Source organism: Tetranychus urticae, chromosome 2 (genome assembly GCF_039701765.1).
Source record: "Tetranychus urticae isolate SD_2017Ah chromosome 2, NJAU_TeUrti_SD_1.0, whole genome shotgun sequence".
Taxonomy (NCBI): Eukaryota; Metazoa; Arthropoda; class Arachnida; order Trombidiformes; family Tetranychidae; genus Tetranychus; species Tetranychus urticae.
Genome location: NC_142959.1, coordinates 16,376,121 through 16,389,690, shown reverse-complemented (window position 1 = coordinate 16,389,690; position 13,570 = coordinate 16,376,121). Strand labels below are relative to the sequence as shown.

The 13,570-nt window shown below is 32.1% G+C and overlaps 1 protein-coding gene across 1 annotated transcript; it reads right to left on the bottom strand.

Annotated features, from left to right (window-relative positions):
- Window positions 1–11,799: 11,799 nt before the first annotated feature.
- Window positions 11,800–13,195, bottom strand: LOC107366731 (uncharacterized). Its single transcript, XM_015934362.3, has one exon. It carries the CDS (start codon window positions 12,695–12,697, stop codon window positions 11,858–11,860), a length of 840 nt encoding a protein of 279 aa, XP_015789848.1. The 5' UTR covers window positions 12,698–13,195; the 3' UTR covers window positions 11,800–11,857.
- Window positions 13,196–13,570: the final 375 nt, after the last annotated feature.

Here is a 13,570-nt window from a genome sequence, read left to right as displayed (position 1 = left end):
GGCCTTATGTAGCAAAATTTGAAAAGGACAGCACGGTTAAATAGGTTATCATTGTGAGACAATGAATATGTTGAAATGGAAAATAATTCATCTTGAAAATTACCTGAAATTTTCATTGGATTTCCTTTCAAAACATTAACTTGTATTGAAATATTAATAAGCACACAAAGCTCAATTGTAATGAAATCATGAAAAATTACACAGCAAGACCCTCATTAAGAGCAAAATTTGATCCTACAAGGGCAACCTTTCAGGTTGCAGGATCCTAATCAAAGGGCTAACTTTTCTGTAAAGAATATAATGAAGACGATGATGAAGAAGATGATGAACATGATGATGAACATGATTATGATGATAAAAGTGAGTGTGAATATTATTTGCCACATGGTAGACCCTCATCGTGAGCAAAATTTGATGAGACAAAAGCGACTTGTTAGGTTGAGAGATTCATGTTCAACGGCTTAAAGAGACTCGTGAAGTTTACGCATAAAAATGGTGAAGCTGATGATAATGGAGAACCATTAATCTTCATCTCTTTCAACAATCCAACAATATGATAATATAATTATCTAATGAATGAGCCCATTGAAAGTGATACAATTTAACGGTCTGTCCCTTTTCATATCAAATCATATTGGTGAACAAGCACCAATGAATGACCACAAGGTCATAACATCAACAAAAACGCCAACTGATAATAATAATAACAATAATAATAATAATAATAGTAAAAGTAATGGCAATAAATTATATTAACTCCAAGATAACTCTTGAAATCAACTCAACAATGCTAACCACCGCCAACGCCAGTAACCACCACCAAACAAAAACAGGACAACATAATCAATACAACAATATAATATTAACAATGAACAAAAAGATAGCAAACTGGAAAGAAAAGTTTACCAAGAAGAGAGAAAAAAATCCATTCATGAAATTTTGGCTTTTCATTTCTTCGAGTGAGAAGAAAAGTGCAGAAAAAAAAGTTGCTAAGCAAATATCAAAGGGAAAAAGCAAAGTGTTTATTTAAACTTTATTCAAACTTGCCTCATTGAAATGGCCTTTAGTGATGAATGTCAAAGAGGTTTTACGTTCATCTTCATCTTCATCTTGCTTCTCATTTTAACTCACCTAACCTCAAGTCAACCTCACCTTATAATGAAGTGAACTTACCGTGTTAATAGGTTTCTTTTGCTTCAATAGGATAATGTTTACAACAATCTGAAAGGTCTACTTTACCATATCTTTGCACATTCACATCATCATTTTCACATTTTTATTGTCGATATTTTTTTCATTTTATTTTTTTCTTCTCCTTCTTTTCTTGTCTCCTTCCTTCGACTCGTCAATGTTTGGTCAACGGATTTTCAATCGTTTTATGTTTTACTTAGCACGTCATTCAAACACCACTGGCAATGATTCAAAGTGTGCTTTTAACCTTTTCTTGTTGTTGTACCTGTAAACCTTTGAAATACCATTTAATTGACGCTTGACAGTGTTTACCTTTTTTTTATTGTGTCCAACTTTACCATTGATCTTGATCTACATTAAAGATGTTTACGATTCTTGGGTTCTCTTGGCATTTTCAAGTACTGCGGGAATTGGTTCGGCTTTTTTATAGTGTATAATAACATTAAATGGAGAAGGAGAAAAATGACAAAAAAAATGATAACAATAATAATAATGACAATAATATGACAATAAAAGTTGCAACAGATTAAATTATTGTATCAATTGCCTTCAACTAGCATCTTTGTGCCCATTTGTTTATTGTAACGCTTATTGTTATCAATGCGCCAAATTTTCCATCCCCATTATTTCTCATCATTTTTTTCACTTCGATTGGCACTTGAATTTTGTTTCCTGGCGATGGTTAAAATATCAGCTTCAAAAGTATTGGACCAAACTCATTGAGCCCATTTAAAAAGGGTTTATTTAGCTTCATAAAATATCTGAAACTCAATGCAAAATCCTTTGGCTTGTTGGCGTCTCTTATTGTTTGAGTTTTAGGGAACTATCAAGCGAACTTGAAGGATTCGAAAACTATAAAAACCTCAAATTGAGCCGTTGGAAAGTTCCTTATTAAATGTTATCTAAAAATTTACGGCGGGATTCCGCTTCAAAAGCATGAATTTCTAATTTTAAATGATCAATTCTAGTAGACGTTTCAGCTCAAAGTATTATATTATGTTGAAGGGTAGATTTAACCAAAACCAAATTAATTAATTGATCGATAAAAATTCATTGCTAAGAATACTTTGTAAATTTTGTATTATTCCCTAACATTTTATTGTCTTTTTGCTAGATTTGTATTTGTTTTATTAGACGCATCTAATGTTACAAGTTGTGACGGTTCCCTCGTTAGTTGTTTTAAACTGTGTGCTGGACTTGAAAAGACTTGAGTAATCGTCAAAAACATCGGACAAATTAGCTGAAACACCCTGTAGTGTAAGTCGACCTGTTGACTGGTCAGTCAGTTTTAACAGTGATATTATCTTAAGACATTTGGTCATTCTGTGGTTTCTAATCCTTGTAATCTTGGTTGACTGCAAGTGAAAGTAAAGGTTGGACCCTAACAATAGTCTAACAATAAACCAAATAATTTACAGTTGTAAGAATAAACTGTAAATTATTTGGTGATCCTAAAAGAACCTAATATTTAGGATTTGAGAGGCTGAATCAATCTTCTGAGTTGCTTAATTTAATTCAGTTTAAATTGTTTAAAACATGAACTTTTCCTTGCAATTTTATGATTAACAAGCTACGAAAAAAATGAAAACGCAATCAAATGATAGAAAAAATTGAACCAAAACTCAAATAATACTCGGATCGAAACTGTAGCGTTACGAATATTCAACACTCTCAAAGCGTCTTTTTGATCCCTTATACAGTTTAACAATTTTAGATTAAGTTATTGAACAATGCAAAATTGACTCAAAACCCAACTAAAGTGAAAATGCGGTTAAACCGAAGTGACTTTCACGGGTAATCTTCATCAAGAAACAAAATCACTTAAACACATAATTCCTAAGCAGTTTACCCTATTCAACTAAACTCGTATAAACATGAACCTTATGAAAGGACAAACTTTTGACAAAACTTTTGCTCACAAGAAACACTAAAATACTGATATTCACTGTTTTTACCCGGAGGCTTGAAAATGAAAAATATAAATAACTAGCATTAAACTGTCAACCAAATCAATTGTCAAAAGTGAATCACGAAGAAAGAGGAAAAAGGAAAAAGCAAATTGAACTGAATGGAAATGAAAATTATCTGAAATTAGTTGATTAACAATATTGCAATGTTGAACTCGACGAGCATATACTTTCCCTTCTAGGTAACTAATTCACTCCCAAGGGCAACAACAATAATATTCAACCTTTTCCTTGTGTCAACCATTTGTGATGAAAAACTGATTCTCATATAAAATGGCAAAAGAGTTTGAGAAAAGTGAAAATTGATGAAAATATTAATGGCCAGTTAAACTTGTTATCCAATATGAAAAAATATCGCTGATTGAATAAAAGCAAACGGTAGCTCAATGGTAACAATTAATGCGCTTATTGCATTTATCATTTCACAAATTGAATCAAACAGTAAATGATGAAAACAGTTTTCTCGTTTCACCTTTTCCATCAACTTGAGGATAAGTTTTTGGCAACTAAAGTCATGACAAAGTTGAGTAAACTTGTGATGAATTATCGCCACTGAAAATGGCTCAAGATTATTGAGTCATGTTTACAACGCTTTTATCAACTTGCTAATCTCATTATCCATTCAACTGTTAATCATAATTAATCCCTTTCTTATTGTAAATATTGTTGACTCTTTCACCTTTCACCTTTCCTTTAAACTCACCTTTAGCCTGTCACCTTGTTAACAATTTAGTCTAAAACACATTCATCTTTCTTTCATTTCATGGTCAGTCAATGAACAATATAACGACCAAGTTTGTCGGATCGGCCTCTTCTTTTGTTGCTATTAACTTCAACCTCTTTCCTTACATTTTCATTATGGTCAGTAGTTTTTGTGTAAATGTTTTCCTTTAGCCTCGTTATTGTCCATCTTGTGATTGTAATTTGTTATTGTTATTGTTGTTGCTTGTTGTGGTGGTGGTGGTACTGTTGTATCTTCAACAAAAGGTTTGCAAAGAGCAGAGAGAGAGAGAGAGAGAAGAGTTGACCAATGGGCAGTTACAACTGTCTACTGTTAATGGGAACAACACTTTTCATGATAATTACTGGACTCACAAAGAGTAAAGTTGTCAGTTAACGATTGACCAACAATGGACAAACAGTTTCCTTTTACTTGGCTCCTTGTTGTTGTTGTTTTTTGTTTTGTTTTCATTTTTTGTCCACTTTTTTAACCATCTTTTTTCACTCTTTTTTAACCCTGTTATATGTTTCATGTGCTATTATATTTCGAGACATTGTTGATGTTTTGTTGATAATGTTCATGATGAGAGTATTGATAAGTGAAAGGGAAAAAATAATAACATCAAAACTGAAAGGTGATGGGTTGAGGCAGAGGAAGATCAAGATGAACAGTAACTACCTTTGCTTACTTTGTCCACTAAATACACACTTTTTCCGTCCCATTAGTCCGTCAGGTCAGGACATCTTGGTCAAAGTTTACCAAAGTTTATTCATTAATTTATGATACTTTTAGCTGTTGATCAGATTGAAGCGGCGAAGTCAGAACTGAGTCGGACTAAAACTCGTGATGTTTCCAAGTAATAACTTGAAGCAATGAAATTTGACAAGTAAAAGGCATCTCAACACCTTTCAACGACCACAACTGATTTACAATATTGTGCCGTCATTAGTATTAATCTGTCAATAGTGGTTTGGATGATGAAAAAAGATATGAAAAGCACGAGAAAACAATATTTTTTATGATATGAAAATGTCTCAAATAACAAGAGCATTGTTGTCTACTTAATCAAAGCGAAAATATTATTTATCATTTCAATGTTGGTCGAGTTGTTCATTAATAAAAGGTTGCAATGTTAAGGTGTAATTCAAGATTGAACGGAAACCACGGACTAATGAATTACCAATGAGCCTTGTAAAAGCATTAGTGATAATAATAATAAACCTTGTACTATTATAATAACTGACAAACAGTTTTATTCGCACAAAAATAACAATATGAATAGCAAAGGATTAACATTTTCTTTGGATTATTTTCCATTCTATATTCTCTTCTTATTTCATTTCGGCTTTTCTGGTTTGTCGGATAATCTTTTCATATTATGATTATTATAAGCGCGTGTTTATCAACTAACAATGTACTTATCATTACAATAACAACACCTAACATTAACACTAGTAAGTATCAACATTAGGCAATGTTAATACCTCAAATGTAAATTTTCATTGCCCAATACTTATGGACAAAGTTGTCGTCATTCAAATAGTGTGCCCATTATTGAGATGTTTGAATCGGTAATTTTCACCCAAACAACCAGAATAACAAAAGTTTCGTGACTTTGTGTCCAATAATGAGCACTCAGTAAGTTGATACATCGAATAGTCCTTTTGCCCAAACTTTCAATTTCAACATTCTAAAAGTTTGCAAAAAGGTTACTCTCGACTGTTTGACATTTTTAAAGTTGCATAGTTGACCTTTCGAAGACTTTGCAATCACCTGAAGCATCATACAGATAAATTCATAACTCAGGGCTCACAGCTTGAGAATCACTAAAAAGATGAGATCTGAACTTGACGGCTAAATGACATTTAAAGGTCATTTTCTGAAAAAATATACTTTTTTGTGATCAATAAGTTGATCTGAAGACATGGTATAAAATGGTTAAATTTATTGGCTGAATAGTGAAAAGTTCATGCTTTACACTGATTTATATCAACTGAGCATGTTTTCAGAGACTTGACTTTTGACCTGAAAACAGGGAAAACCCGAGACTTTCCTTTTTATTGTCAATTTTTCTTGCACTGTTTAATACATTTTCAGGCAAATGAATTGATCAAAGTATTTTTCACATAAATAAGCTTACAATGTATTTACAATTTGGGCAGATTTGTATAAGTCGTTAATGAATGCTCATCAATTGCACACAGAGTGATGTTTGTTGTCATCACATTTTTTATCCTTTTTCATCCCGTTTCTCATTGTTTTGGTCTTTCATCATTTCTTCATCATCTTATGGTATAGAAGAAAGGAAAAGTGAATTCATCTTCTTCTTTTCTCTTCGGTTGAAATTTGATCTGAAGAGATGATAAAGAGGAAACTAAAAGTGATAAATATGCTTTACATTGCACTCGCCAATGTATCATGATATTGATAAAAAAAGTTTGAGGCGTGATTAGCATGATTATCAGGATTATTCCTTGGAGACTATTTCAATATGTTAATATTAACAATGAGGAAATGTTTTTTTCGCTTCTTTTCTTCCATCGAAATATGATCATTTCTTTATTCTTTGTGCTTTTCATTTGCTCCATTTGCTATTAGTTGTTATTTCATGTTGTCTTATAACACTCCAAGCAGGAAACAGTATCAGTTATTATCCAAGTTTCATTTATCAAATTTAAATTAACTACTTATTTGAAGTAAAGTACAGGACGAAAACAGGAAACTTTTACTTTTAAATTCAGACCATTTCTCGAAAAGGTTCGTTATTCTGGTCGAATTTTTTAAAACAAGAAATCGCATTTTTATCAAATCGATTTTTCATTATTGTACTGATAAAAACTTCTTTTCTCATTATTCATTCATCTAAGGAGTGCTTCCTCTAATTGTTGACTTTACCTTGAAATGGCCTTTGTAAGGATGATTTGCTTGAATCCTGATAAGGAATTATCTCTCAACTTGCTTCCTCGGATTATCTGTATTAAGAACTCATTTGTATTCAGAGTTCAACTCCGAGCTCATAATCAGTTAACTCAGTTACGCTACTTAATCCCTTAGCCCATTAAATGTGTGAACCTTTCAATCGACACTTATTAAAGCTAACCTAGTCATTTGACCTTAACATTTTGTATCATTTAAATTGTGTCCGTAACTTTCGTTACATTATGATCAAAACCGTCAAACTTTTCCACAGGAAAGAGCCTGTTAAAAACCTGGTTAAACTTGTAAATGAACACTGAAAGTATTGTGGTTTATCAACATTTACACAAGAAACTTTCGCCAAAAATCGAAAATCTATTGTATTATACTTTCATGTGACAAATTTTTATGACCGTCACAATTTTTTTATCATTTCAAGCATAAGCAAGAGATCGAGTATGGGTGATCAATAATAACCGTACATGTAGGATCTCGTAAAACTTTTGAATAAAAAGTCGGATTCCAAAATGGATGGTACTTTGACATTAGCATCGAAAAGGAATTTTTCGAGACCATGTTGAAAATTTCGAAAATTTTTGAGTTTTCATTGAAAATTCGATTTCTTTATTTCAGTCGATTGCTTAATGGAAATTGAGAATTTTTAAGTTTTTATGTTTAACATTGTATAACAACTATGTACCTGTGCTCATTGGTATAACGTTCCTGTGCTCAAATTCCCGATATTACAAGTTTATCGACTAAATAAAGAAATGGAATTTCTGCGAACCTGGTGATTATCTTCCCATCACGATTAAAAGACCTATATCCTTAAACCTGGGTAATAAACCTGGAACCAAGCTACAACGAAGGATCACATTGGGTTGCAATAAATTTTACACGATATGGAAGAGCAATTTATTTTGATTCGTTTGGTCGTGAGCCAGAAGGGAATATTCTGACTTTTATTGAAGTACATCAAGAGGTTTTGACCATTCTGACAATAAATACCAAGGAAACACTACCACTGTAAAGTAACACTTCTGTGTTCTTTTTGTAATGTTAGCTAATAAACCTAAACAATTTTTAAATTTATTCAAAAAATGTAGACATAATGTAAATGAAAAACGATTGAAAACAATTATAAATCGAAAATTTTTGGCATACTTAAATAGCGATGCAAAAACGCGAAAAAAGTTATAAAACTTATACAAATAAAAGAACTAGAAATAAACTCGCTAAAGCTCTGATTTCTGATCGTCTGACCTAGTAAACTTCCAATATCGATTTCCTCGAAATTATAGATTTTCTGAGCAATAAAACTGGATATTGAATGCCTGTACTTTGAAATTTTCGTTACTTTAGGATAATCGAAGCAATACTTTTCTTTTTTGAAAGCAACACATCGAAGTAATCCAAAGCAAAAGCTGTAAATGTAGGTTAATCTGCGCAGTTTTAGAAGACGCTTCATTTTTTAAGTTTCGGGCCTTGTTACGACTTTACTAAACTTTGCTTTATGATCTTGTTGGATTTCACAACTCTATCGATTACAGCCTATCATTTCAGCGCACTTGAGAAGCGATTAAAATGATTCAATTGTTTCCATCAGCCAAGCATGTTATTCATGAAAAATTTACTTTTAAATTGCTTTGAAAACTTTTACTTTTAATCAGATCAACTCGGAAAATTTCAACATTTTTTTCAATCAGACAAGTTTATTGCTTCGTTAATATTATTATCAAACAAAACGATTTCGAGTAAATTAACTCAAGTGTGCAGCAACCAAGTAATCAACATGAAATTCAGTTTTAAATTGATTTCTGTTCACTTGACTCTTTCAATGCGAATGGCGAAAAAAATCTAATTGTTTGAATGAAAACTGTAAAGTGATGAAGATAATCAGATGATAATGATGATGAAAATGGTGATGATAATAGTTTAAGAGGAGAAATAAAAAAGCTTATAGGTTTAAGTGACAGCAAAAAGCATGTTGATTAGGTGAAATTGATTTATCCAAATGAACAAACAATTTACAATTTAGGTTAATTGTTTTTCCTCCAACTTTTGCCATTATTGTAATTCAAGCTCTTTTTGTATTCAACATTCAATTACAATCTTGTTCAAATGTTTAAATTCAAACTTGAAATTAAATTTCAACTTTACTGAAACAACATTTTTTTCCCTGCGCTCTTTCAATCATTCAATGTTTTCCAGCAAAGGCAAGGCAAGCAAAAAGAAATGATAAAATTGAATAAAAGTAAAGAAAAAAAGGTTAAAAAAATGTTGATTTACACTCGCATCAACATTAAAGTTTGGTCAGTCAATAGTTAAACAATCGCTAACCATGATGTAATGCTGGATCCAAGTTTATTCAAAATGATTATTCAATTGTTTTCCGTTGTAACCTTGTTGTTAACTGTTGATGGAAGACTTCAAGTTTATTTAAAAAACCCCTTCGCTCTCAATTATCGCTAACATGTATTGATATTAAAACAATGTGAAGATACAAAGATGATGTTATTGTTACAATACAATTAACCTTGTCCATGCCAAGAGCACAGCCTTGTAACGGTGTTGTTTCACGGAATCTTTTGTTTTCATCTCAACTTGAGATTCTGCTGTAACTAATGTTCATGATGAAATGGCGGAAGTTTGATCTAAAATATCTTCGAATAGAAATTCCGTAACTCACTCAAATTTCAGAACTCTATTAGCAAATGCCACAAAACTAATTATGAAAAGTTTCTGACTAAAATTGACAAGAAACAAAAAGTTATTAGAAAAATGAAAAGATTAAAAATCGAAAAATCTTCCTTCATTTATCGAGTCTTTAGACTAAATCTGAACTGATAGAAGCAAGAAATTATTGCCTTGTCCTCTATCATGAATGGTCCATTTTGTCAATAAAATCAAACAATTTTATTCAATAGAACCTTCGATTTTTTTGAATTTTCTTCAAAATGAAAAACTTTCAGATCAGAATCAGATTTCGAGTTTGAAAATTTCTGATTTTTTCATTTTTAAGTGATGTTCCATATTTGATCAACTTGAATCTGTTTAATCACAAGTTGACCTGCAATCAACTTTTACTGCAACTAAAACGAAATTTGTTGATAACTTAAATATCAACAGGCAATAATCAATAATTATCTCATCATACATCATGAATAGAAATGATCTGAAAAAGGTAAATCTTGAAATGTTGATTTACAAAATCTTTTTTCCACTTTAGGTGATTCCATTTAAGCTGATAATTGTATTCATGAGTTTTCACAGAAAACTATTCGTTTATCATTTACTTGAAATGAGTTGCCCACTTTGAGTTATGATGCAAAAAACATTGAAACTGAACATTATTTGAATACCACTCATATTATTTGATAACACAATTGATTTGACATTTGATTACAAGTAAATAAAGGGCAACATTTGGCTTTTGTTTGAAGTTAACCTGTTAAGTTGAAGACAATCTTTTCTTCTCTCACTTCATGATTACAGTTCTTAATGGATTAATAAATAAATTACAGTTTGATTGTTGGTAAATTGATGAAAAAGCATTAAATTGTTCAGAAGAAGAGAGAAGAAAAAAAATGTTGAACAAATTGTTGAGAAAAGTTTGTTCAATTGATTTGTAAAGATTTTACCATTGTATAGATAAGATGGGAACTGATGATGAAGATGAAAATGAATACACACAAAAAGAAAGACTTGAAAGCCTGAAGCATTTTTATATCAATATTGTTTCATTTAAAGATGCTGAATAAAAGACAATGGAATGACATGCACTAAAAGCCTCAAGGTAAATCATCATTTCGCTCTTCTTTTTTTTCTTCTTCTTACCTTTTCCACCATTAGCTTCATCATGTTTTTTGAACAGTAAGTGGAACTCATTTTTTCTTCTTCTTCTCATCATTCAATTATAATCCATTAGAGTTAACAAAATGTTGCTTCCCATTTCATCTTCAACTGCCCGCCTCCAATTGTAAATGGCACACTAAAGGTATCATCATTTTGCCTGCCTATAAAGGTAACCATTAGGCAACAATCATTATGTTGATCCATCTCATCATCACCATCATCATCATTATCATGTTACTCTTTACTCGTTTCCCTCTTAATCAACCTTAAGCTCCAATGGAGATGCTAAGAGCTCTCAATTGATTCCATGTTGATTCATTACCTTTTTTTTCTGGGCTCACCTTTTTTCGCTACTCAATAGTTACTTTTATTTCTCAGTTTCTTTTTTGGGCTTCTTCTTATTTCTGTTTACAGTAGACTCATTGGCATCGTCAGCACATACCTTTCACCTCTCTTAACCTCTTTAAATGTTCACTGCTCACCTTGCCATCGTTAACCTCTCATCAACCAATCAAAGGTTATCCAAGTTATGTTGAGAGTCTAACAAAATGGGTAACCTTAAGTACCTTTAGCCTTTTGTTGTTAACATGAAGAGGGTAAGGAGAGCAAAATGTTACTGTAACACAAGATGAAGCACAAGATGAAGATGCCATTTCGCATGTATCTTTCACTATCATCATTCTTGCCATCAATATAGTCTTAATACTGTCAAGAGTCGCCATTTTAGCACTTAACAGTTGAAATTACGAAGTAGCTTCATTTCAACTTAAAGAGTGCAAAAAGGAGGAAGGTTTACATTTCTGATGACTTGAGTTTCCACCCCGATTGAGTTTTATGTGAAAATGTTTTAGATTGACCGAATGTTTCTGCGAAATTTTGAGTGAACTTTTAATTATTTTGTCGCTTTTTTGAAGCTATTCAATAGTTTAATGGCAAATTTCATCAAGAAATTAGGTAATCAATCGAGTCTTTGGTCTGTTTGATGTCAAATATCCGTTTGGATTTTGATCTATTGGCGATTCAATGTTGAGTTAATTTTCAGTTTTCAACTTTTCTTTTGCATTTGATTTTATTTATAATTTGACTGCATTTACTACATTTGAAATGAGGAAATTGAAGGGAAAATTAAATGATTTAAATCAACAAAAGTTATGGATTTGATCAATTTTTATTAGCATTCAATATTATCAACAAATTAATTGTTTGTTCAATTGGAAATAATGTAATCAATTGTATACTTAATGGGAGATGTTTTAATAGTTGTTGATGAAGAGGGTGAGGATGATGTTGATGTTGGTGTTGGTATTGGTGTTGGTGTGGACGAGATGGTTGATGTTGATGTTGGTGTGGACGAGCAGGTTACGGTTGATGTTGGTGTTGACGAGTTGGTTGATGTGGATGAAGGTTGAGATGTTGAGACTTGTGGTTTACCGGTTGATGCTTGAGCTGAAGCTGATGGTGAAGAGGAAGAGGGTGCTGGTAGTGGTGGTGGTGAATTTGACGTCTTTATCGGTGTCTCCAAAGATGAATCGTCTTCATCAATTGTATATCTGTTGTGTTTCTCGGCCTTCCGTTGAGCTTTTCTCCGTCTAAAGTCACCCTTTTTAAAATCCTCCAAGTTGGCCGGATGAATGATCCAAAAGTGTCCCTTACCATTGGCACTGCGCGATGATTTAATGAAACACGGATTGAGCGATAAATTGTGGCGAATCGAGTTTCTCCATCCATGACCACGGTTACGAAAGTAGGGATAATTGTCCAAAATGTATTGATAAATGTCACTTAGAACCATCCGTTGTTCGGGTGAACTAAGTATGGCCATTGCAATCAGCCCAATGTATGAATGTTGCGGCTTGGGTTCTTCATTGATGAACCTAAAGCGACCACCAAAGTGAGGTGGAATCGAGCTTTCGGTAAACACTGGATGGTGATAACCAAAGTTGTAAGTCAAACCAGGATGGGTCAGGCGAAGTCGAGCCGCTTGAGCGTAAAGTTGAAGTTGCAGTTGATATTCAAAAATAGAAACTGGATTCTCCTTTTCACACATAACTTGAACAAAACGTGAATTGAAATTGAATTGAACAATAAAACAAGCAACAACAAAATGAAGTTCACATAAGTTGCTAAGTTAACAATAATAAATATAAGGTAAAATGGGCGGGTAACTTGGCTTTACCGAGTTGCTTGTTTAGTTTGTGCAAACATTTGCGTGAACAAAGATAAACCAATGAGAAACGTTTCAAACTCATGATTGGTTGTTTATTTCATAGTTATATGTTATGTTCAAGTTTATACATTATCATAAATATTAACATCACAAGTTATCCAAACTACCAGTTCAAGACAATACAAAAGATGATTTTGGGTAAAATTTAAGGCTGTTCATCCAAATACAGCCAAACACACCTGAAACCTTTGCTAACCTTAATCATCTTTTAACATCAATCATCAATCATTCAATTTTCACCATTGATTGTTGGGCTCAACACACAAGTTATTCAATTGATAACATGTCATAAAGTTTCATGTTGAGGCAATATTTTTTAATAGCTAGTCAATTACAGCAATCCAATATCTATGTGGCTTTTTCAATGTACATTTAAACTTGACTTCGACTCATAAAAATTGTCTAAAATGAAATGATTATCGAATAGACTAAAATATTGATTTGATTTTAAACATTATTAACAGTCAAGTTCTGGTTCTCTCAGTCTATAAATATTTTGAAATTGATATTAATTTGTGATAAACTCGTAAGATACTATGTTTGATTAAAAATTGACTTTAATGTCGAATCTAATCAAGCTTCAATTTTCACAAATATTAACACTAACGCTTTTAATACAATACTCATTAGCCCCTGGTTTCTGCTAAATCTTGAATTACACTTTAACACAACAACTCAACCAACATTTAAATG